The sequence below is a fragment of the Mandrillus leucophaeus genome, unplaced genomic scaffold, assembly GCF_000951045.1.
Source record: "Mandrillus leucophaeus isolate KB7577 unplaced genomic scaffold, Mleu.le_1.0 Scaffold1282, whole genome shotgun sequence".
In the NCBI taxonomy this organism is placed as follows: Eukaryota; Metazoa; Chordata; class Mammalia; order Primates; family Cercopithecidae; genus Mandrillus; species Mandrillus leucophaeus.
Window position 1 is genome coordinate 273,859 of NW_012101232.1, and position 26,764 is coordinate 300,622.

The following is a 26,764-nucleotide window of genomic DNA, read 5'->3' on the forward strand; positions in this document are numbered from 1 at the left end:
AAGAAAGGACTAGTATTTAGAACATACAGAATTCTGAAAAACACACAGTATAAAAAATGAACAATCCAGTTAAGAAACAAGCAACAGGCATGAACAGACGTTTCATTGAAGAGTTATATAAATGGCACATTAGCACAAGGAAAGATGTTCTACATCATTAGCCATTAAGAAAATGCACATTAAACCCCACAGTAAGGCAAAATGGCTAAAACAAAACATAATATCAACATTGAATGCTGGCAAGGATGTGGAGAAACTACATTGCTCATATACTGGTTGCAGAGATGTAAAATTGTATAACTACACTGGAAAAGTTTGGAAGTTTTTTGCTTTTGGGAAAAAAACAAAAAACTAAGCACACAACTACCAAACAACCTAACATTTGTACTCCTGGGCATTTATCTCGGAGAAATGAAAACTTATGTTTATATGAAGACCTACATATGAATGTTAGCAGCTTTATTAATAGTAGTCCCAAACTGGCAACAACCTAAATGTCTATCAATGGGTGAATGGTTAAACAGAATGTTAAATCCATATCATAGAATACTATTCAATAAAAATAAACTATTGAAACAGACAATGACTGGATTAATCTCCAGAGAATGATGCTAAGTGAAAAAAGCCAATACCTAAAGAAGTGGAGAGCGTATTTTGGTTGCTATGGTTTGAATATGTGCCCCTCCAAAACTTATGTTGAAGCTTAATCCCCAATGTGGCAATATTGAGAGGTGGGGCCTTAAAGCGATGACTGGGTCATGAGGGCTCTGCTCTCATGAATGGATTAATCCACTCATGAATTAATGGACTAATGGGTTATCATGGGAGTGGGATTGGTGGTTTTATAAGAGGTAGAGAGACCTGAGCTAGCATGCTCCACTCTCTTGCCATGTAATAGTGGTGCCATCTCAAGATTCTGCAGAGTCTCCACCAGCAAGAAGGCCCTCACCAGATGCAACCCCTCGACCTCCATAAGTGTAAGAAATAACTTCCTCTTCTTTATAAGTTACCCAGTTTCAGATATTCTGTTATAAGCAACAGAAAATAAGACAGTGGTTGTCAGGGGTTTAGGTTGTGTGGTGGGGGTAGGGGTGGGGGTAGGGAAAGGAGAAAGAAGGAAGTTGATCTGTGTTATTTTGTACAACTGAATGTAAATCTACAATTATCTAAAAATAAAAATTTTAAGAAAAAATAGGAATTGTATGACATTAATCAATCTAAAACAACATTCCTCTCAATCATCCCACTGGTCATTTTATGTTCATGAGTTTTCCAGTCTTTAAGATTTCCCTATATTAAGAAAAAACACCAATTAACAATGGTCAGTATCTAATTTCTGTCCAATTATCTGTCATTACATGTTTTGTGAGATTCACACTGACATGGGTTATTTTGGTCTCTTTTTTTAGTTTTACAATTTTAAATGGTATATTTTTCATTGGCGTCCATGAATTCGTTGATAATATGTACAAATACACCTAATTTTTGTATGTGTTGGTTTCTTCAACCTTGCTTAATAGTTCTAGGAGTTATTTTGTATATTCCTAGACATTTGCTTTATAGCAATTATGTCACCTGCAAATAAGGACATTTTCATTTCTTCTTTTTAATCTGTATGCCTTTCCCCACCTATCTTGTCTTACTGTGCACTAGCTGGAACTTCTGGTACTATGTTGAATCAAAGTTATGAGAGAGGAAATTTTTGCCTTGTTTTCCATCTTGGGTGGCAAGCATCTACTCTGTCATCATTAATTGTAATGCTAGCTCTGGGGTTTCTGTTGATGTTGTTTATTAAGCTGAGGAAGTTCTCTTTCTAATTTTTAGAGGTTTTTAAAAATTGTTATTAAGGATGGGTGTTGAATTATGTCAAGTGATTTTTCCACATTGATTAATGTAATCAACTGATTTTTCTCCTTCAGCCTTCAACTTGGTGAAGGTGATTTTCAAATACCAAACAAGGCCATCTTGCCTGGAATTAACACCACTTGGTCATATTGCATAACTTCTTTTATATATTGCTGAATTCTATTTGCTAACATATTGTTAAAGAATTTTGTATCTATGTTATTGAGGTATATTGGTTTATAGTTTTTTTTGTTTGTTTGTTTGTTTGTTTGTCCTGTCTTTGGTTTTAGTATCAGAGTAATACATGCTTTCAAAAGGGATTGGAAGAGTTTCCTCCTCTTCTGTTTTCTAGAAGACAGTGTGTAGAATTGGTGCTAGTTCTTCTTTTCCCATTTGTTAGAATTCTCCAGTGAGAATCTGGACCCGGAGATACCACTTTTGGGAGTTTTAAAATTACAAATTTGGCTGGGTATGGTGGCTCACACCTATAATCCCAGCACTTTGGGAGGCCAAGGGCAGCGGGTCGCGAGGTCAGGAGTTTGAGACCAGCCTGGCCAGCATGGTGAAACCCCGTCTCTACTAAAAATGCAAAAAATTAGCCAGGGATGGTGGTGCATGCCTGTAGTCCCAGCTACTCAGGAGGCTGAGGCAAGAGAATTGCTTGAACCCAGCAGGCAGAGGTTGCAGTGAACCGAGATCGCACCACTGTGCTCCAGCCTGGGCAACAGAGCATGACACCATCTCAAAAAAATAAAAAATTACATATTTATTTTCCTTAATATTTATAGGCTGTTCAAATAATCTGTTTCATGTTGCATGAATTGTGGTAGTTATTTTTGTTTCCTTTTGAGAAATTTGTCCATTTCATCTAAGTTCGGAGAATGTATGTATGTAGACTTGTCCATAGTAGTCCTTCACCTAGCCTTGTGATGTGTACAGGGCCCGTAGTGACAGCCTCCATCTTATTCTTGATATTGGTAATTTGTATCTTCTCCCTTTTTTCATTTTTTAGTCAATATATTGATCTTTTCAAATAACTCTATTGCATTGTTTTTTTTCTCTGTTGTTTTTCTGTTCAATTTTATTTATTTCTGCTCTTTAATTATTTCCGGCTGGGTACGGTGACTCATGCCTGTAATCCCAGCACTTTGAGAGGCTGAGGTGGGTGGATCACCTGAGGTCAGGAGTTTGAGACCATCCTGGCCAACATGGTGAATGAAACCTGGTCTCTACTTTAAGAATATAAAAATTAGCCAGGCATGGTGGTGGGCACCTGTAATCCCAGCTACTCAGGAGGCTGAGGCAGCAGAGATTGCAGTGAGCCGAGATCGCACCACTGCACTCCAGCCTAGGTGACAGAGCAAGACTCTGTCACACACACAAAAAAAAATTATTTCTTTTCACTTGCTCTGAGTTTATTTTGCTTTACTTTTTTCTAGGCTTTTGAGGTAAGAACTTAAACTGTTGATTTGAGACTTTTTTCTTTTTTAATGTAAGCTTTAAGTTCTGTAAAATTTCCTCTCAGTATCACTTCAGCTGTTTCTCACAACTTTGATAGGTTAAATTTGTATTTTCATTTAGTTCAGTGTTTTTACGTTTTCATTGAGACTTCCTCTTTGACCCTTGGATTACTTAGAAATATGTTGTTTAGTTTCAAAGTGTTTGGAGAATTTCATGTTATCGTTCTGTTACTGATTTTTAGTTTGATTCTACTGTGATTAGAGAATGTACTCTATATGATTTCAGTTCTTCTAAATTTGTTTAGATGTGTCTTATGACACATGCATTTTGTGGGCACCTGAAAAAAACAGTATTCTGCTGTTGTTTGGTGGAGTGTTTTATGATGTCGACTAGAACCTGTTTATTGATGGTGGTGGTATACTCTTCTGTATTCTTTCTGATATTCTCTCTAGTTCCATCAAATGTTGAGAGAGGGATATTGATGTCTGCAGTTCTAATTGTGGATTTGTCTATTCTTTGAGTTTTATCAGTTTTTGCTTCATGTATTTTGAATCTATGTTCTTTGTTGTAGATACATTTAGGATTGCTATGTCTTCAAGGTGGATTGATCTTTGTTTCATTATGTAATGTGCCTGTCTATATTTGGGGTTTTCTGTGCTCCGAAATCTACTTCATCTGATATTAATATAGCACCCCCACTATATTTTAATCAATGTTTACATGATGAATCTTTTCCCATTTTTTACTTTTATCCTACCTATATCTCTATATTTGAAGTGAGTTTCTTGTAGACGGCATGTAGATGGATCATAAATTTACCCTGCCAATCTTTGTCTTTTAATTGGTTTATTTAGACCATTTATCCTCAATGTAATTATTGATACATTAGGACTTAAGTGTACCTTTTTACTTTTTGTTTTCTTTGTTCTCTGTTTTTATTTATTTTATTTTTCCTGATTTCATGTGGGTTACTTGAACATTAATTTTTTTTAGGATTTCATTTATAATGTTTTGGTGTGTTTCTCTTTTTATAGATATTTTATTGTTTGCTCTAGGTATTACATACACGTAACTTAGCATAGTCTACTGGGTCAACACTTTACCAGTTTCTGTGAAGTATAGAAACCATACCTCCCTTTATATCCCCTTTCCCTCCCTATTTATAATATGATTGTCTTTAATGTTTTCTCTGCATGCATTTAGAACCACCTCAGACAGTGTTATAATTTTTATGAGAATAAAAATTTAGAAAACTCAAGAGGAATAGGAAAGTCTCTTGTATTTACCTGTATTACTTTATCTGTAGCCTTCCATTTCTATTTCTTTCTTCCCACAGGTCCTTGGTTCTGTTGGGGGTTTTTTGTTTGTTTTTTGAAGCGGAGTTTTGCTCTTGTTGCCTGAGTTGGAGTGCAATGGTGCGATCTTGGCTTACCACAACCTCCATCTCCCGGGTTCAAGCGATTCTCCTGCCTTGGCCTCCTGAGTAGCTGGGATTACAGCCATGCACCACCACACCCGGCTAATTTTGTATTTTTAGTAGAGAGGGAGTTTCTCCATGTTGGTCAGGCTGGTCTCAAACTCCCGACCTCAGGTGATCCGCCCGCCTTGGCCTCCCAAAGTGCTGGGTTTACAGGTGTGAGCCACCATGCCCAACCAGATTTTTTTTTTTAAGTCTATTTTCGCTTTATTATTTATAATGGGTAATTTTTATTATTTTTATCTTCAAGTTTATTGATTCTTTTCTCTTCCTTCTCCCTTCTGCTGTTGAACCTACTCTTTTATTTTCACTATTTTTTTTAGTTCTGAAACTTCCATTTTTAAGAAATAATTATTCTGTTTATTTGCTGAGACACTTTGTTTTTTCATTTGTCTCAAGTGCATCGAGATGCTTATTAAAGCATTTTTAAATGGCTGCTTTAGAATTTTGCCAGATATTCTAACCTTTATGTTACGTCAACATTGACATCTGTTAATTGTCTTTATTCATTCAAGTTGAGATTTTTCATGGTTCCTATTATAACAAGTGATTTTTGATAGAAACATGGACATTTGGAGTATTATGTTTTGAGACTCTGGATCTTATTTAAACCTCTTTTAGGTAGCTTCATCTGACACTGCTCTGGTAGGAGAAAGTGAGGAGTGGAGTGGGGTTGTTACTGCCAGGTGGAGAGGGAAGTCCAGATTCCTCAGTTGACACTTGAGAGAGGGAGAGACTCCTTGTTCCTGCTGGGCCAGGGGTATGAGTTCCAGCTCCCTGCTAAGCCTCTGCTGACACCACCCTGGCTGGGAAGGCCAGGGAAGCCTTGTTGCTGTTTCTCACATGCCTTCTGCTGAGGGGTAGGAGGGGTAGGAGGGAAGGGTGGCCTCAGCACCACTGAGCAGTGGTAAAAATCCTGATTCTCTGCCACGCTTCCTCTGGCACCACCCCAGAGGGATAGGGAGTGATGCTTGGTTACTACTGTCAGGAGGAGTTGAAGTCCAGGCCCCCAGGTAGTCTCTCCACTGTCACAATGAGGGGAATACTCATTGCAGGCCTGTCGGGGATGAAAGTCCTCCAGGCACGGTAGCTCACACCTGTAATCCCAGCACTTTGGGAGGCCGAGGTGGGCAAACCACCTGAGGTCAGGAGTTTGAGACCAGCCTGGTCACCATGATGAAACTCCATCTGTACAAAAATGTAAGAATTAGCTGGACATGATAGTGGGCACCTGTAGTCCCAGCTACTTGGGAGGCTGAGGTGGGAGAATCGCTTGAACTCGGGAGGCCGAGGTTGCAGTGAGCTGAGATCGTGCCCCCAGCTGGGCGACAGAGCAAGACTCCATCTCAAAAAAAAAAAGAAAAGAAAGTCATCTCCTTGGCCCCACCTTCTCTCATACCCCAGCTGGGATATTGGGGTCTCTCATTACAGCCCAATGAGGGGGGAAGTCCAGGTCCTCACTTGGCCTGTGCTAGCATGCATGGGGACAAGTCATAGGTTTTCCATGATGTTTACCTAGAGTAGAGCAGTTACCATCTAAGAGTTTTCTGCCTTTCTAGGCTGCCCGTTCCTTGGTCCTTGGTTAAAGAGAGCAGGCTTTGGTAGAGCTTTTTGTCAGCACCTGTTGCTGTTTCTGGGTTGCTGGCTCCTTCAACTCAAAACCTGAGATATACGAGGCAAAAAGAAAACCCAGAGCTGGGCACAGTGGCTCACACCTGTAATCCTAGCACTTTGGGATGCCAGGGCGGATGGATCACTTGAAGTCAGGAGTTTGAGACCAACCTGGCCAACATGGCAAAACCTTCTCTCTACTAAAAAAATTTAAAAATTAACTAGGCTTGGTGGTTCATGCCTGTTATTCCAGCTACTCAGGAAGCTGAGGCACGGGAATCGTTTGAATGAAAGGCAGAGGTTTCAGTGAGCCGAGACTACACCACTGCATTCCAGCCTGAATAACAGAGTGAGACCATGTCTCAAAAAAAAAAGAAAGAAAGAAAGGAAGGAAGGAAGGAAAGAAAAGAAAGAAAACCCAGGAACTTGCCACTGCCTCATTCCTAAAGTCTCTAGGTTTTAGCCTGTCTGCCTCTTCTCTCCACCTCTCGGTGTCTTCTTATGTTTACTTTACATATATTGTCAGCCATTTTAGTTGTTCTTAATGAGAGGAATAGGGAAAAGTGTGATACTCTATCCTCCCAGAATCAGAAGTCCCAAATTTCTCTTAATACTAAGCAGCACCATGTTTTAAGGAATAGGCATTAAAGTGTTTTCTCTTGTCCAAGGACTGAGAAGAACCAGGAGAATTTTGTCTGCTCTATTTCCTGACTCCTTTTCATTAATACTTAAATACGAGGTATTCAGCAACTATAGTCAGTTTGATAGCAAAGGTAGATGCTCCTTTGACATTTAATGGTATGTTCTTTGAAAGATTAGAGCTGTCAAAATGTCTGAAGGTTTTATTTGTACATTTTATTTCATTGTTTGGGCACTTTTTTGAGGCTGTTGACAGTTTTTGTTCATCCTCTGTATTTCCCCCTGAGGGGTCTTGAGGCTATACTGGGAGGGCACAAGGAAGTCCAAGCCCAGGGACTTAGCCTTCTTCCATCCCTTCCTGACACAGGGCTTTCACTAGAACAGTGAAGTCAGACTACTGGCGGCCATGCTGGAGCATGAAGGACAGCTGTGCCTCTGTGGGTGGGCTTGGCTCTAGCTGTCCATAGCAGGCGAGTCATTGCTCTTTGCATTCCTGATTTAGCAAGAACACGAGGGGACCCCAATATTGCAAAGAAACTGTTGCATGTCTTTCTCTTTTCCAGGCAAAAACTGATTATTCCAAATGGAAGTTGCCCTGTTATTCTGAATACTTACTTTTGTGAGAAAGTTGTTGCCAAAGAAGATTCAAAAAAAACTTGTGATGTGTACTATCCGGACATACCCCTTCCAAGAAGAAGCATCTCTTTGGCCCAGATGTTTGTAATTAAGGGTCTAACAAATAATTCACCTGAAATCCAGGTAAACTCCTATTGACTTAAAGGTTTTATGCTTGTAATATGTTAGTGACTGGATTTGGAAGGGCTTCAGTGTAAGTGAAGATGTTTACCTTTTGTGTCCCTCCAAAAATCCCACCACAAGTATATATGCTGCAGGAACTTATTGTTATGCCTGAATATATTATAGTTCAGTTCAGCATTTAGTGGTGCTCTTTTTACAGTATTTCATCTTTCTAATTATGTATCTTTAATCTTTATTCTAATTTATTAAAATAGAGTCATGCATCACTTAACGGGGATATGTTCTGAGAAATTTGTCATTAGGTGATTTTGTCATTGTGTGACCATCATAAGAGTGCACTTACACAAACCTAGATGTTCCAGCCTACTACACACTTAGGGTATATGGTATGGCTGATTGCTCCCAGGCCACAAACCTGCACAGCATGTTACTTTACTGAACACTGTAGGCAATTGTAACACAATGGTAAGTACTTGTGTATGTAAACATATCTAAACATAGAAAAAGGATAGTAAAAATATAGTCCAAAAGATAAAAAATGGTGCAGCTGTATAGGGCATTTACCATAAATGGAGACTATAGAACTGGAAGTTGCTCTGGGTGAGTCAGTGAGTGAGTGCGGAGTGCATGTGAAGGCCTCAGACACTACTATAGACTTTATAAACACTGAACACTTGCACTACACTAAATTAAATTTTTTCTTCAGTAATAAATAATTTAACCTTAATTTACTGTAACTTTCTAACTTTATAAACTTTAAATTTTTCATTAACTTTTTTACTCTTTATAGCAGCACTTAGCTTACAACACAAATACAAATAGCTATTCAAAAATATTTTTTCTTTATATCCTTTTTTCTGTTTTTATTTTTTATTTCTTTTTACTTTTAAAACTTCTTTGTTGTAAACTAAAATACAAACACACACAGTAGCCTAGGTCTTCACAGGGTCAGGACCATCAATATCACCATCTTCCACCTCCACATTTTGTCCCACTGGAATGTATTGAGGGACAGTAATGTGCATGAAGCTGTCATCTCCTTGGATAACAATGCCTTCTTCTAAATACCTTCTGAAGGACCTGCCTGAGGATGTTTTACACGTAACTTGTTTTTTAACATGTAGAACACTCTAAAATAACAATTAAAAGTATAGTACAGTAAATACATAAGCCGGTAACATTGTTTATTATTATCAGATATTAGGTACTATACATAACAGGATGTGCTAGACTTTTATGCAGCTGGCAACACACTACTTTTGTTTACACCAGCATCACCACAAACGTGCATACATCACTAGGCAACAGGAATTTTTCGTCTCCATCATAGTTTTATGAGACCACGGTCAAACATGCTGTCCATTGTTGACAGAAACATCATCATACAGTGCATGCTGGTATTTGACAACGTTCATTTTCTCTATTCTTGTAATGTCTAAGAATTTTTTAAAACCCTCCTTTATTTATTTAAAAAATCATATTTTTCTTTTCCACAATATCTGTTATCCCTTGGGATAAAAAGAACTGCATAAGCTTGAGATTATATGCTGGAGTTGTTTTTTGCAATTTTACTGGTCCTAAGCCATGATCATTTGCCAAGATGAATTTAGGGAACTACTAAAATTCACTTGCTGTGGGCGCCCCTGGGACCACCCTAAGCACTGAATGTTCGTGTGGCTCCCAGTGCACTGGCCTCAAGGTCTCTGGGTTATATAAGTTGTCGCTAAGCAGAATGCTTCCTGAGACTGACAGATCAAGGGAGGAGGAATACGAAAGAAAAGTAGACAAACTTTCAGCCTGTTTTGTACCAGCTAGTCAAGCAAAATCTCTCTTTGACTATCAAAAGAAGTATCTGGAGAGGATTATGCAAAAAGGAAGACTCTCTAATCAATTTAATTATAACAGATAAAAAATATGGCCCAAAGCACATTACTGTTTTAACATATAGTTTTAAACAGCTATGTAATATTAATCCCATGAGATACATTTTTGGCCTATAACAGTGATAATGAAACTACTTGTAGCATAATGGTTAAACGTGTGAACTTTGGAACCAGATGACCTGGTTCAAATCCTAACTCAGCCACTTCCTGCTGGGTCATCTCGGGCAAGATCCGTGGTCTCTGTGTCTCAGTTTTCTTATCTGTAAAATGGAGGTGTGATATTATCTATCTTCTTGGGTGGTTGTGTGAGGATAAGCATGTTTAATATGTAAATTTAAAAGCCTGGAATATATAGGAAGCACTCTGGAAGTGGTGGTGTTTTATTATGACAGGTGATATTATGTAGGGGGTTGTTGGGAGAATATGTGAGTATGTAAAATGCTTAGCCTCGGAGATTGCACATACAAGAACTTAATAAAATGAAGCATTTGTAGTATCCCTAGTCATTCTTTTATCTTCATTTCTGGTTTGTTCTGTTGGAATTCTTACCTCAAAAGAGAAAAATTTCTTGAATTATCATGAATTTTATTAGCAAAACTTTCTGTGTGTTTTCAAAGACCTGCCTGGTATAGCAGACATCCTGCTGTGCTCCTTGTTCTTTCACTGGCCTTCAGCTTGCAATCTTAGCCACCTGGCAGGCCCAGAGCCCCACACCACAAGTTCCTTTGTTTTCATCTTCATCATCACTTCAGTGTAGTGCAGATCCACTGGGGGGCTGCTTAAGGATGTCATTATTTGGTGTGCAGCATGTTGCTTGTTGTTAGCCAAACCTGAAACTTTGTGAGTCTTGAAACTGTTCCCTTTATGTATCTCGGCCAGGTTGTGTGTAGTGGTGTAGCCACCACAGGGACAACCTCGACCCACGGGCACAAAGAAGCAAAACAGCACATCCCAGCCGGCACTCCCCTAAGGGATTCTCTCCTGGACGTGGTGGAAAGCCAGGGAGCTGCCTCATGGCCAGGAGCTGGGGTCCGAGTGGTGGTGCAAAGAGTGTATTCTCTTCCCAGCAGAGACAGCACCAGGGGTCAGCAGCGGACCAGCTCAGGACACACAGACCCAGCTGGAACTCGGTGAGTGCCAAGATGCTGGTGTGGGGCAGGGGTGAAGAGTCACTTAGACAGAGTGCTCTAGAAAGTGGAGGCTCTTCCCAGAGCACGTTCTTAGCTGCATTCACCATATACGTGCACTGTTTTTGTTTTTCCTTGCATCAAAATTTGGGCTACACGGTATGATAAAGGATTTTATCTATCTATTTGATTTTAAAGTCCTATTAAAAATTAAATTTACTGCATTTTCTTTTACCTTTAATGGTTCATGTTCTTGAAAGTCATACAAATGCAAGAAATATTGGTTTTGTTCTGGGAAAGCCAAGACATGTGGTTGTCATACCTCAAAAGACCATTGCAACATCCAGTTTTATATGTCTTGAAAACCTGAGTAAGTAATGGCAATTGGTAAACCTGTGGCTTTCAGAGAGTACTGTATCAAACCATCTGTATCAGAACTGCCTAATAGAACTTTCTGCAATGATGTAAATGTTGTCTGTCTGCATCATCCAATGCAGTTAAGTGCAGACAAATGTAGCAGAAGTGATGTTGTCTTTACTCAGATTTAGGCCCTTCCTGGTGTTGGTTCTTACAGATAGCTGTAGACGCATGACTGACAGAGAGGTTTGTTTGTTTACATCAGAGCCTCAGCATAGTCTTTTTTCTTTTTGCAACATCCACCTCTGGAGTTCAAGAGATTCTCGTGCCCAAGTAGCTGGGATTACAGGCATGCACCACCATGCCTGGCTAATTTTTGTATTTTTAGTAGAGACAAGGTTTTGCTACGTTGGCCAGGCTGGTCTCAAGTTCCTGGCCTCAAGTGATCCACCCGCCTCAGCCCCCCAAAGTGCTGATATTACTGGCGTGAACCACCACGCCCAGCCTGGCATAGCCTTTTGAAGTTATCTCTGGCAATGATAATTGCCCTCAAGGAAGTAAGATGGATTTCCAACAGAATAGAAATTAAAGGTATAGATGCTACTTCATCAGTTTTGTTTAACTATTAATAAGAAAACACATACTGAAGAAACAGTAATTAACAATCATCCTGGCCGGGCATGGTTGCTAGCACCTATAATCCCAGCACTTTGGGAGGAGCCCTAGGCAGGCAGGTCACTTGAGCCCAGGAGTTTGAGACCACCCTGGACAAAGCAAGATGGCAAGACCACATCTCTAACATAAAGACAAAGCAATCATCGTGTCGTAACACTGCCTTCTGATGCCAGAGAGAGAAACAGGATACCTACGCTCCTATGTGAATTATGAATAATCTTCAAGTGGAGGCACTTTATTTGAAAATACTATGAATTTCAGAAAGTCACCTTGAGGTCTAGAGTTGGAGAATGTTTCTTTTGGAATTACAGAAAAAAAAAATGATTCTTTTTTGGAATATGTATGTTTGTGAAATCCATGAAATCAGTTTTAAGGTCTTTATCATGGCTTATAAATATAGACCAGTCTTGCACCCTTTGCCCTAAATCTGTGGTAAATTTATATAGAATTTTCTAAGACAGCTACACATCAGACATAGGTTTTTGTTTTGTGTTTTTGTTTTGCTTGGCCTTTTTAATGACACATCCAGTGTTAGGTTTTGAAGAAGGGAATACTAGTTACCTTGGCAATGAGGAACTTGGTAGAGCTTCCTCATTTCAGCACATAGACCACACACTCCAAGGGGACGAGGAAACAGAGACAGTGGGGAACTGAATCACCCTGATGAGAAGGAACGACGAAACTGACGGTGTGGTTGCTTCCTCTGACTAATCACAGCCAATGCACGTTATGAAGACTGTCCCTCTAGGTCCTCCAGTGGTGGTGGTTTTACTTGTTTAGCAAAGAGAGAAAAACTAGAAGCTAAAATCTGGTGAAATGCTACCAATGTGAGTGGCATTGTGAATGCTTTGGAGTTGTACTTTGGAATACATGTGGTGACATATCCAATGAGAATATGCTGGTGGTAGATTGAAAGAAGGCCAGGCATGAACTTCAAAAACAAGAAAACAACATCCAGTTATTCAGAGTTAATGAATATGCATTCTGTGTGATGCATTTTCTGTAGCACATCGGAGATTGTACAATATTGAAGCTAGGTAATATTATTCCCACTTTGCAGATGAGGAAACGGAGCCTCAAGGAGGATCTCACTGCTGACACAGGTGGACACAAAGAAAAATGCAATGGGATATAGAATCCCAGATGACATGGTTGTAGAGTGTTAGAGTTTAAAAGAAAAGGGAGAGGCCGGGCGCAGTGGCTCATGCCTGTAATTCCAGCACTTTGGGAGGCCGAGGCAGGCGGATCTCGAGGTCGGGAGATCTAGACCACCCTGGCCAACATGGTGAAACCCTGTCTCTACTAAAAATACAAAAATTAGCCGGCCATGGTGGTGCGCACCTGTAGTCCCAGCTACTCTGGAGACTGAGGCAGAAGAATCGCTTGAACCCAGGAGGTGGAGGTTGCAGTGAGCCGAGATCGTGCCACTGCATTCCAGCCTGGGGACAGAGCAAGACTCTGTCTCGAAAAGAAAAGGGAGAAAATTGAGTTAGAACCAAGCCGTGTTTAGATTAAGGCTGACCCAGGGTCAAGTTGTCCAGGGCAGCAGAAGTGCAGGTGCCTTGCCCTGGGGAGACTTGGTTGGACTGTGTACAAAGATGAACTTTTGAACTAAGGGCCATAGCGTTGGCCTTGAGTTTGAGGACAGGGCTGCTGAGATGTCTTTGGGTACAAGATGATCTGATCATTAATATTTTCTAGATTATTTTGCTGTGATGATGATCAGGCTCTCTAGTTTATATATCAAATTAATATAGAAGTAAAACTGTACTTTATTCACTACTAATTGTTTGCTAATATATTTAGAAAGAAAAACTTAGAGAATGTATCTGCCTTCAAGACACAGCAGTATGCATTCTAAGGCAGTTTTTTATACATGTACATGTAGCACGAACATTATTAGAAGATGCAGATGTGTAGCCTGGAAGATTTTCTGCCTGTGATTCCTGCTTTCAGCTTTCTGATCAGAGATGACATATGGAACACTCTGTGGGTCCCACAGGATAGACAAACTTGGGCTTAGCTAGTACAGACTCATCAGCCCAGCACACACAGAAGGAAAATTGCATAAGCAGTGACCCCTTCCAACTAAAGGCAGCTCTAAGTCTGGTCTCCTTGTTTTTCAGAATGGCTTTTCTTGAGCTCTTGTCATTATCTGCTCTACCCCAGAGATCTTTCAAGCTATTAGTAAACTCAAAGACAACCTTGATTACTGTGTATTTTCTGTGAAGTCCAGAAATTACCGTGTGAGAAGAAATTAAACCTGGGTGAAAAGAAACGAAGGTATCTTATGGCAGATTTGTTTGCCACAATAGTTGCCCCTTCCCAGCCCAAGTCAGGTGGTTGCTGATAAAACCCTGCAATTAATTTCTGTCTAAGTTTACTTTGCACCTTGATCATAGGTGTCAATCTCAGTCTGTTCCCAGTTCTCAGGCAGTGTCACTTTTCTGACACCAGTAACAGCTTATCTTCTGAAAGCTGACAGCTCAATTACTGCCAACCTTGAAATTAAAAGAAAATTTTTTGAAGCAGCTAGTCCTGTTCAGGGTCAGATAGATTCTCTCAAAAGGTTCATGTCCTCTGCACTGTGAAACATTATCAGAAATAGACTTTACATTTCAGAAATATAATATGTTAGAGTCCCCTGTCCATTGTTCTTCTGGATGACTTCCTTTAACTTGAGCTGTTAATGAAAACATTTCTGTGAGGTTTCTCAAGGTGTTGTAAGTCAGAGTAACCAACGCAAACTTAAGTTTTATAAATCACTAAAATCAAAGGTAACAAAAAACTGATGCAGAAGGCACTCCCTAACCACAGAATAGGCAGTCTGTTCAAAGCCCAAACACACCTTTTTTATAGATCCACTACATGTTGAATGATCGTTAGATTAAGGCATGACTAATAAAGCCATAGGCATTTTTTTTTTTTTTAAGAGAAAGGGAGCACTGGCCGTTGAGGTAATTTATAACAAAAACTGAGGCAAAGAGAGAAAGTGATGATTCCTTAGTGATTCTCTGTGTCCTGGTGGTGCAGGTCCAGACCATATTACCTCACTCCAAGCCCATGGTGATTGTCAGCAGACATCACCTTTCTTTCTCCCTTTCTAAAACATTCTCTTCCTTTCTTCTTGACATATTTAACCTAGGGACCAGTACTTTTTGTTTGTTTGTTTGTTTTTTAAACATGGTCTTGCTCTGTTGCCTAGGCTGGAGTGCAGCGGAGCAATCATGGCTTATTGCAGCCTCAACCTCCTGAGCTCAAGCAGTCCTTCCACCTCAGCCCCCAAGTAGTTGGAACCACAGGCACGTGCCACCACACCCAGCTAATATTTTTTTTTTTTAGTAGAGACGGGGTTTCACCATGTTGGCCAGGCTGGTCTTGAACTCCTGACCTCAAGTGATCCACCCGCCTTGGCCTCCCAAAGTACTAGGACTACAGGCGTGAGCCACCATACCTGACCAAGTAATGTAATCTTTATCCTTTAGAGATGCAAATTCTTTCTTGCCCTTCATTGCAGAAATATTTTAAAGTGGAGAGTTAGTCCTTTGCAAGAGGACAGAACTTGCTAAATAGTTGTGTCTTCAGACAAAAAGCTGGAGAAATTCACTGAGCTGGACTCAGAAAAAAAGCACATTTTCCTTTTTCCATACCTTGATGTTTTACTCCTGTTTTTGGTCTTTTGGCCTTTTCTTTGTTTTCATGTTGTGTATTTATTCCTTCTTTTCACTAAGGAAAAAAAAATCCACCATGCCCTGGACCAGGTCCTGGGCCTGCAGTGGTTGACAAAACCAGACATTGTCTCTGTGTTCCTAGAGCATAGTCCTAGTGGGAGATTCCACACAAAATAATTTACAACAAATGCATTTATGATTACAAGTTGCAATAAGTGCCCTGGTGAGAAAAAAAATAGGGCACAAAGGAGAACGTACATAATTTAGTTTAGAGGGTTCAAAGATGGTGTTCTAAGGCAGTACTCTTTAAGTTTAGGTGTTAGGTAAAGAGAAGATGAAAGAGAATTGCTCACAGAAGAGAGAATACCTTTGAAAAGCTCTTGGACAGGAGGGAGATGCCAGCATGACCATGCTGCGCGGGCCAGCAAGAGATCCCAGGCAGGAAACTGGCCACAGCCTAGTGGACCATGTGCAGGAGCTGCAGTGTCTGCTGTGGCTGCCCACTGATCAAGAATGAGATTGACCCGCTTGAAAGTCAGCTTTAGCTATCAAGGGTTTAGTAGGATGGGCACATGGGCCAGGGCCCAGTGAAAGCAGAGAGACCCAGGAAGCAGCTACTGCCATAGTCCAGGTCAGAGAGGACTGGTGGGTTCCTGAGTCTCCTGTGGCTTTGCCAGAGCTAGAGAAAAGGTCCGTGTTCTAGATGTGTGTGATGGCTTCATAATGGATTGGTTGGGGGAGGAGCAAAGTAGAAGGGAATATTCAGAGAGCGAGCCTCAGCTTGAGTTATTTAGTTGAAGGATGTTCCCATTTGCTGAGATGAGAAAAACTACAGTGAGAGCAGGTCTGGAAGAAAGCTTGAGAATGCAGTCTGTGCCTACTAAGTTTGAGATTCCTATGAGACATCCAAGAACAGATGTCCTGTGAGAAAGCTGGACATACATACCTTACACCCAGAAGGTTTTAGATTGGACATAAATGTTTGGGGGCTCTCAGCTTGTGTCTGGTCACTATGTATCTTTGTATGTTCATTCATTTTGTTTGTGGATGTTAGCAGGTTATGTTTGTTTATGGTGCCAAGCTCCAAAGGCACTAATGGCTGTGAGTGCAAGGCAGCAGTGTCCTGTCACAGCTGAGTCTACAACCAGGGCTGTGGAGGAGGTCACTTTAGGGAAACAGTAGAGACAAAGGAAAGAAGAAAGAAAGAAGCAGGCATTCAGCTCCAAGGTCCTCTTGCATTGGAAAGCAGGTAGAAGAGGAGCCCGCTGAGGAGATAGAGGAGGCTGGGCTGGTGAAGCAAGAGGAAACCAGAACTGGTGGCAAGCGCTCAGGATGGTGCTTCCATGTGGGAGGGGACCCATAGTACTGCAAAGTCTAATAAAGTGGGCATTGAAAACCTGTGCCCCAGATTTGGGAGGAGTTGCTGGGTCACTTCATGAGCAGGAGGTGTAGGGAACAGTGAGCGCAGAAGCTCACTTAGCAGAGTAGAGTGGGTGGGATGCCAGAGGAGGAACAGGCTTGGATAATAAATGTTTTCTTGATGCACAAGGGGATGACAATATCCAAATTTACATAGAACAACAGAACTGGAATGAGGGCATTCTGTCTCTTGTTTCCTAATGTGTATGCAGGTACCATTTTTCTTTTAAAAATGCATTGAGACCGGTGGTTTAATGGAAAGGACAAAAAGTCTGGAATCAGACTGGTGTGGGTTCACTGGTGACAGGACATTTAGCAGGGAGACTGGGGCAAATTGTGTTTCCTTGTCCGTGAAACTGGTATTATAATACTATAATGCAGACTGATGGTGAGGACTGATTGGGATGATGTATGTGAAGTACTCAGCGGGATGCTTCCCATATGACAAGTACTCAGTAAAAAGCAGCTCACTCCCTCTTTAACAGCAAGCATAGATGCTTAAAAAAATAGTGGTAAAGAGCATTGCTACAATAATACAAACTTGAACTAAGCAAAGATAAGCTATTCCTTTACAAATCTGCAGTCAGTGTTGGTACTGAGTCTGCCATCTGGCTGCTGAGGAAGCTTGCTTGAAGGTGATTTTTATTTCTATACTTTTGGCCACCTCATTCCCCACCTCTACCCCTACCACTGCCATCAAATAGGAGTTGATGCCCATTTACTTTGGAAAAGAAGCATTTGTGTAAATTTGTATGTGAAGTATGACCACCGCTATCTAAATGATGGAGATATGGAAGTTCCTCTGGAATAAATATATTGCAGAAAACTGCCTTAATGCTGGGGCCAGTGTTGAATGGTGCTGATATTGTGGTTGGAAATTTTTTTACTTTGTCCAGAGCATTAAACAAATAAAGATCCCATCCAGGCACGGTGGCTCATGCCTGTAATCCCAGCACTTTGGGAGGCCGAGGTGGGCGGATCACGAGGTCAAGAGATCGAGACCATTCTGGCTAACACGATGAAACCCCATCTTTACTAAAAATACAAAAAAAAAAAAAAATAGCCAGGCATGGTGGTGGGCACCTGTAGTCCCAGCTACTGGGGAGGCTGAGACAGGAGAATGGTGTGAATCCAGGAGGTGGAGCTTGCAGTGAGCTGAGATCGCACCACTGCACTCCAGCCTGGGTGACCGAGTGAGACTCCATCTCAAAGAAACAAACAAAAAAACAAATAAAGATCCCAAACTCCTGATGGTGAGAATGGTTCAGATTAAGGCCAAACGAGGAACATGCACTAGTAGATCATGGATGTGATGATTAGGGGCATTAGGCTTTGCATGTGTTTGGACAGTGAAGAAACTCTTGGATCAAGCTTACTAGACTCCTTTTGAAAAGCTGGTCAGCTGTGACACATTGATTCCCCAGCTGTGTGCTCACCTGCTGTGTCCTGTTGGGTGAATACAGCTCTTCTCCCTGCTTGTGAACCTTACTTTTCTTCCCGCTAAACAGTTGGGAGATATTCTTGACTCTGCCTCCTTTTCTCTGTATTGAGATAGGGTGGCATACATTCCTTCTCTGTAACAGTGGCATATCCCTGTCTACGGTTGAAGAGCCTGAAGGGAAGGCAGTTCCCTCGTCAACAACACAGGGAACCATTTCACCTGCTTTTCTTTTATGTACCACCACATACTGCCAGAGTTGGTGGAATGACTGTTCATCCATCTGCTTAGCATCACATTTTCGTAAGGTGGTTGTTGTCACTCATACTTGCTTTATTTCTGAAGTCTCTTTGCTTCTTCCTGTTGTAGAAAAGTTCGAATTGTTCCTTTTCAATGATTTGAATTTTTTTATTGTAATGTGAAAGATTGTGAGTGCAGAGTATCATTTTTTTTTTTTTTGCATGTCCTTATAACTGATGCCATAGCCCATGCCTTAGGTTTGTTCTTACCTGTGCTCATTCAATTCATTTAAATCATCCCTTAATTATTAGTTCTGTGTCCATGAGTCTTAAATAAACCTTTTAATCTCAGCTGCCCATCTCTTCTTAACCTTTGTTTGTTTCCTCTCTAAAACAGTTATTGTCAGTCCTTATGATATCCAGGGCCATTTGACATTGTTTCTTCTCAGCCCTGGCTCAATATTAAAGCCTAATGAGGAACATGCACTGGTAGATCGTGGATGTGATGATTAGGGGCCTTAGCCTTTGTGAGTGTTTGGACAGTGGAAAAAGATTCTTGCATCAAGCTTACTAAATTCCTTTTGAAAAGGTAGTCAACCATTTTGACTACCTGAAAAGGTGGTCCAAAATTTTCAAAAGGAATCTAGTAAGCTTGATCCAAGAGTCTTTCTCCACTGTCCAAACATACACAAAGGCTAATTCTAGTAGTAGAATTAGTCTTACTACTGCTTATTCTACTAATTGACATCCAGACCCTTTATATTCTTTGCCATTCTTCCTGTCCACATGCCGACTTACTGTAAGAATAAAGACATATCGGAACCCATGGAATTACAGTCTGGTGTTTATGGTTCTGTCATGTATACACAGAGAGATCTAGAAATTGGAACTTGACTCATGGGGACCCGAAGGAATCTATCTTATCTCTATCACATTTTTAAAGAGCTTTATTGATACATAATTCATATCCCATAAAATTCATTTATTTAAAGTGTACAATTCAGTTATGTTTATTGTAATTACAGACTTGTGCAATCATGACTATAATATGAAATTAGAACTTTCTGCAACCTCAAAAAGAAACCCCATACCAATTGACTGCCAATTCCCAATTCTTCCCAGCCCCTGGCAACCACTTATCTACTTTTTGTCTCTACAGATTTGCTTATTCTGGATACTTCATATAAGTAGAATCACAAATCTTTTGTGACTGGCTTCTTTTACCTAGCATAATATTTTTAAGGTTTATCCATTATCTGTGAATATACCATATTTTATTTCTCTTTTGAGTTGATGCACACCTGAGTTGTTTCCACTTTATGATTAACATGAATAGTGCTACTATGAATATCCGCATACAAGTTTTTTGTGTGGATATATTTTCATTTCTCCTGAATATATATCTAGGCATGGAATTGCTGAGTCATAAGGTAACTCTATGTTTGATTTTCTGAGGGACTGCCACAGTATTTTCCAACGTGGCTACACGATTTTACATTCCCATCAGCAATGTAAAATATACCAGGGTTCCACTTTCTCCACATCCACTCCAAAATTTGTTATTGTTGTATTTTTTATTGTAGCCATCCACTTGTGTCTGAAGTGAGTATCTCATTGTGGCTTTGATTTGCATTTCCTGATGACTAGCAATGTTGAGCATCTTTTTTTTTTTGAGACGGAGTCTCGCTCTGTCGCCAGGGCGGCATGCAGTGGCACGATCTCGGCTCACTGCAACCTCCGCCTCCCAGGTTCAAGCGATTCTTCTGCCTCAGCCTCCCAAGTAGCTGGGACTACAGGTGCACGCTACCATGCCCAGCTAATTTTTTGTATTTTTAGTAGAGACAGAGTTTTGCCATGTTGGCCTGGATGGTCTCAATATCTTGACCTCATCATCTGCCTGCCTCAGCCTCCCAAAGTGCTGGGATTACAGGTGTGAGCCACTGCACCTGGTTGAGCGTCTTTTCATAGACTATTGGCTGTTCATGTATCTTCTTTAGAGAAATGTCTTTCAAGTCCTTTGCCTATTTTTGAAGTTGGGTTATTTTTTGTTGTTGAATTGTAAGAGTTCTCTGTATAAGTCCTTTATCATTTGCAAATATTTTTTCCCATTCTGTGGAGTTTTTCACTTTTTTGATAGTGTCCTTTGAAACACAAAGATTTATCATTTTGACAATGTCCAATTTATCATTTTTGTTATTATTGCTTGTGTTTTCAGGGTCATATCTAAGAAACCATTGGTGAATCCAAGGTTATGCAAACATACTTCTATGTTTTCTTCCAAGAATTTTATAGCTTTTGCCCTTATATTTTGGTCTGTGATCCATTTTGAGTTAATTTGTGTGTATGGTCCAACATCGTGGGTTGGACCCTCCTTGTGGTTAAAGATTATGTTTAGTACTAATAGTAGTCTTTATGTTTTATTTAAATATATATCTTATTTTTGGCATTTGTTACAGTTTGCACTGTTATGTCTTTGTGTGCATAGCATTTCTTCCCTTGTAGGTAGCAGAAAATTGATCCATTTCTCCACCCTTTGTCTCTTTTAACTTTTATCATTTTATTGATCTAGTGTTGTGTTACACAGCTATCTGATTGAAACAGTAAAAGTTTCAGAGTAGAGTTAGAAGTGTAAATAATATGAAAGTAGTATGTTCATGCTCTTTAAACACTTGATAATATCAACCTATATTATTTGACCTATGTTCTCATTTATGGCTACACACATTGAATAACTTTCTTGGTAAACTTATGGATAATATGAAAACTGCAGTGAAAGTTTCCATGCTCTTTTTTTCTATATATTAAACCAGTGATAGACTTGAAGGAAAAAATGAAATGGAATGGCAACAGCCTGGGGATATGAGTACAGACAATTATGAAGTTTTGATAATAGAATGAAAACAGCAAGAGTAATTTTCCAGATTCATATTCAGTCATGGTATGTGTAACCACCATTCTAAGTTTGCATCTTAACCTGGCCATGGTGATTTTCCAGCACCTGTCATCCATCAAGAACAAGAAGGATTTCAAGGTGGCCCTATATAAAAGGCATGGAATTTTTTCCTCCCTAGTTCTGACCTCCTTTCTCTGGAAACTTTTGTTCCTGAAAGAGGCTGGAGACCTGGAACAGTCTCCCCACTCTTCCCACCATACCCCCACCCCATTCCTGCAGCTGCAATCTGGAGCAGCACTGTGATCACACTAGAACTTCCCTGTGAGTCAGATTGCAGCTCTGGAGTGTGCTTTGCTGAGATGATGGCACAGAGAAGAGCTATGGGAGACAGCACACAGCCTGGCAGAGTCTTCAGGGGTGGCCAGAGGCAAGCACACAGTGCCACGTGCCTCTGTGGGCAAGAAGCAGAGACAGGGCGAGATCAAGCCTGACCCAACTTGACTTCCTCCTCCAGCTGAGCCACCACACCTTGCTGCCCCTCTCCTCCCCTTTTGCTTCTGTCAAATGACCTACTCTGCCCTCTCTCCCAGCTGCTGCTAGACCCAGAGCATTTGGTGCAGCCAGCTGGCAGGTTTGGTAGGCTCACCCTTGTTATGCTGATTTCTTGGCTCCACAGTTCTCAGTGGCTTGAGCCAGCTCAGCTCCTTCTCCACAGGGAACTGGAGCAAAAATCCTGCAGAGCAATTCTTGGGTTGGACACCGTCTTCCCAGGAGAGAGGGTTGTACATGAACAGATGCCCTTGTTTCTTCCTCACTTGCTGCTCTGGCACTGGTATTATAAATGGTCTGAACTTTCACATTTATTTGCACAGATACAAAAGAGAGTGACAGATGCTTGATTATATAATGAGACTAACAACCAGGTATTCAACATTGCACTGATACTTGTCATTGCCTTCAAAATAAGCTCTATGTGTTTTCTTTACTTCAGTTGTCTCATTTAACCATAAATAAGCCCTCGGAGGTCAGGGGCTGTGACTCATCTGGTTTTGGTACTGGACCATGAATGCAGTAGACACCCAGCAAGTATGTGTTGATGGGAAACAGCAATGGCTGATTGAGCAGCTAAGAAGGTGGGGTGAGGTTGTGGCTCCCCTTCTCTTCTCAGGATGAACCAGTCCATGGAGTTGTACTACAAATGTTGTTGTTTGTCTAAGGAGATTGACGAGGCCAGTGAGGTAGAACTTGCCAGGAATACTCTGCTTTGGGACAGAGGTGATGTATGTTCCAATCAGATAGAGGATGAGACACTGGGAACCAAGGTCCCTGAAGAATGTTCAGTCAGTATAAACAAATAGGGAACAGCACAAGGAGGGACACTTAGGGAAGTGGCAGGGGAGGAACAAGGGCAGGTCTTGGGTGAAGATGTTTATAAAGAAAATAGAAGCTGGGCTCGGTGTCTCACGCCTGTAATCCGAGCACTTTGGGAGGCCAAGACGGGCAGATCATGAGGTCAGATTGAGACCATCCTGGCTAACACAGTGAAACCCTGTCTTTACTAAAAATACAAAAAATTAGCCAGGTGTGGTGGGGGGGCACCTGTAGTTCCAGCTACTTGGGAGGCTGAGGTAGGAGAATGGCGTGAACCCGGGAGGTGGAGCTTACAGTGAGCCGAGATGGCGCCACTGCACCCCAGCCTGGGCAACAGAGTGAGACTCCATCTCAAAAAAAAAAAGAAAATAGAGAATTCAGTGGATAATGATGTAAGGGTTTTAAAGCATTTATTACAATTAATGTAGAACTAAAAGTTCAAGCAAAAATTAAACAACCACAGGCAGATGATAGAAGAATTAAAATATGACATTTAACATCGAATGAAATAAAATTACCTGAGAGGAAGGAACTCATCATTTGAATTAAACAAAAAAGGAGAACTGAGTCGTCCAGAGGTAGCTTGTGGGGAGAGACTCCACAGGCCTCTGGTATCTGTATCTCAAGGCAACTGTGTGAGGCCCTCCACACGTACCTGGCCTGCCACCTGGTTTCCCGTAAGTGCAAGACCACCCTTCCTATCTTTGGTGTGGAATCTCAATGCAGGTTGTCTACAGCTCCTAGAGGAGGGAACAAGAGAGGACTAGATTATAAGCATGCTATGGAGTGGGAAGAAGAGTGAAATAAATGTCAAAATCTTCTTGATGCCTCCCAATGAAATCAGATTTTTGGACAACTTCAAAAGTGGCTTATTCAGCTTTGTACTTCGAGTCTTTGCATACAGGTAAGTTAAATAGAACCCTGGCTACCCTGGAATCCCGCAGACATTGAATGAGGAGAAGCTGAACATCTCTGAGGACCCATCTCCTCAAGAGCTATGGAAAAGTGGGAAACTGCAGTGACATCAAGGATACCAGGAAATCTTGTCTTGAAAATTTTTGAACTTAATTCTGGTTTGTACTCAGCTCATGGTTGCATCATCTTCTCTCCAGAAAAGGCTAGAACAAGATTTCCTGAAATGATATATGTTCAAGAGCTACCGCGTATTTGGGAGAAAGTGTCATTCCTAATGGCAGACAATAAAGGCATTATCTGGTAATTTACTTTTATGTTTCAGTTTTGAACTTCTTCCAGGTGCTTCCTAAATAATAATATCTGGTCTCTGCTTTATGTTTGGGTGGAAAATTGGGGAGAGTATAACCCAAGGAGCCGAGGGGCAACGATGAAGCCACGTACCTGTAAGCACTGTGACTTTTAGGCCTTGTGACAGCTATGACTCATCTATCACCTCTGCCTGGTCAGAGTATGCTCTGTTAATGTTGTGGTAAAAAACACTAAGTATGTCCATTTACATATATGTGTTCATATGTGTCCCCTTTATACACTACCTGGAAGCTTCCATAAGAAGAGACTGTTTCCAGTCACTGCCACCATGGAGGAAATGGATGCTATGCGGCAGGCTCCCGGAATGCCTGGTAGAACCATGTGAATTTTATGTGCATGTATGCATTAACTTATATTTATTTATTTATTGAGATAAAATTAACATAAAATTGACCATTTTGAAGTGTGTAATTCAGTGGTAGCACATTCACAATGTTGTACAACTACCAACGCTATATCATTCCAAAACAGTTTAATCACACCAAAGGAAATCCTGTACATATTAAGCAGTCCCTCCCGACTAACCCCTTACCCAGCCCGTTGTAGCTACCAGTCTGCTTTCTGTTTCTGTGTATTTGTCTGTTCTGAATATTTCATATAAATGGAATGATACAACATCTGACCTTTTGTGTCTGGCATCTTAAACTTGGGATAATGTTTTCAAGGCTCATCCATTCTGTAGCATGTGCCAGTACTTCATTTCTTTTTATGGCTGAATAATATTCTGTTGTATAGATATATCACATTTTATGCATTCATCAGTTTATGGACATTTGTGTTGTTTTCACTTTTTGGCTTTTATGAATAATGTTGCTATGAACTTCTGCACAGAAGTTTTTCTGTGGACATCTGTTTTCATTTCTGTTGGTGTAGATATGCCTAGGAGTAAGTTACTGGGTTATATGTTAATTCTATGTTTAACTTTTTGAGGAACCACCATACTGTTTTCCACAGTGGCTACATCATTTTAAATTTTCACCAGGGGTGCAATTTCTCCACATCCTCGCCAGCACTTGTTTTCTTTTCGTAACCATAACAATCCTAATGGGTGTGAAGTGGTATCTCACTGTGGCTTTGATTCACATCTCTCTAATGACTGATGATAAGCTTCTTTTCATGTGCTTGTTGTCCGTTTGCGTATCTACTATGGAGAAATGATTTTTCAAGTCTTTTACTCTTTTTAAAATTGTGTTGTATTTTTATTGTCGAGTTGTAAGAGTTTTCTCTTTTTATTTTATTTTATTTTAAGTTACAAGTTACATGTGCAAGATGTGTTACATAGGTAAATGTGTGCCATGGTAGTTTGCTGCACCTGTCAACCCATAACCTGGGTGTTAAGCCACACATGCATTAGCTATTTATCCTCAGGCTCTCCCTTTCCCCACTCCCTACCCCATACAGGCCCCAGTGTGTGTTCCCTTCCCTGTGTCCACAAGTTCTCATTGTTCAGCTCCCACTTGTAAGTGAGAACATGTGGTGTTTGGTTTTCTGTTCCTGTGATACTCTGCTGGGGATAATGGCTCCCAGCTCCATCCATGTCCCTGCAAAGGACATGATCTTGTTCCTTTTTTTTTTTTTTTCTTTTTAGATGGAGTCTCGCTCTGTTGCCAGGCTGGAGTGGTGGTGTGATCTTGGCTCACTGCAACCTCTGCCTCCTGGGTTCAAGCAGTTCTCCTGCCTCAGCCTCCCAAGTAGCTGGGACTACAGACATGCGCCACCACGCCTGGTTAATATTTTTGTATGTTAGTGGAGACGGGGTTTCACCATGTTGGCCAGGATGGTCTTGATATCCTGACCTCTTGATCCACTCACCTCGGCCTCCCAAAGTGCTGGAATTACAGGCGTAAGCCACCGTACCCAGCTGATCTCGTTCCTTTTCATGGCTGCATAGTATTCCATAGTGTATATGCACCATATTTGCTTTATCCAGTCTATCATTGGTGGGCATTTGGGTTGATTCTATGTTTTTGCTTTTGTGAATAACGCTGCAGTGAACATATGCATGCATTTATCTTCATAATAGAATGATTTATATTCCTTCGGGTATATACCCAGTAATGAGATTGCTGAGTCAAATGCTATTTCTGGTTCTAGGTCTTTCAACCACCACACTGCCTTCCACAAAGGTTAAACTAATTGATATTCCCACCAACAGTGTAACAGTGTTCCTGTTTCTCCACAGCCTCGCCAGCATCTGTTGCTTCTTGACGTTTTAATAATTGCCATTCTGACTGGCATGAGATGGTATCTGATTGCCGTTTTGATTTGCATTTCTGTAAGAGTTCTCTTTTTATATATTGTGGATATAAGACCCCAATCAAATACATGATTTGTGAAATTTTCCTCCCATCCTGTAGGTTGTCTTTTCACTTTCTTGATAGTGTCCTTTGATACACAAAAGTTTTAATTTATTTTTATTTTTATTTTTATTTTTATTTTTTTGTGACTGACTCTTTTCTTTTTTTTTTATTATTATTATTATACTTTAAGTTCTAGGGTACATGTGCATAACGTGCACGTTTGTTACATATGTATACTTGTGCCATGTTGCTGTGCTGCACACATCAACTTGTCTTTTACATCACGTATAAATCCCAATGCAATCCCTCCCCCCT

General features: G+C 40.6%; 1 protein-coding gene across 1 annotated transcript in view; it reads left to right on the plus strand.

The window, feature by feature from the left end:
• The window catches only part of SPIDR (scaffolding protein involved in DNA repair), a 385,066-nt gene that overhangs the window by 223,592 nt on the left and 134,710 nt on the right, over positions 1–26,764 (plus strand). The window contains exons 5-6 of the mRNA XM_011972298.1: positions 7,597–7,792; positions 10,555–10,805. Coding sequence (XP_011827688.1) covers positions 7,597–7,792; positions 10,555–10,805 — 447 coding nt within the window. The remainder of the gene's footprint in view (positions 1–7,596; positions 7,793–10,554; positions 10,806–26,764) is intronic.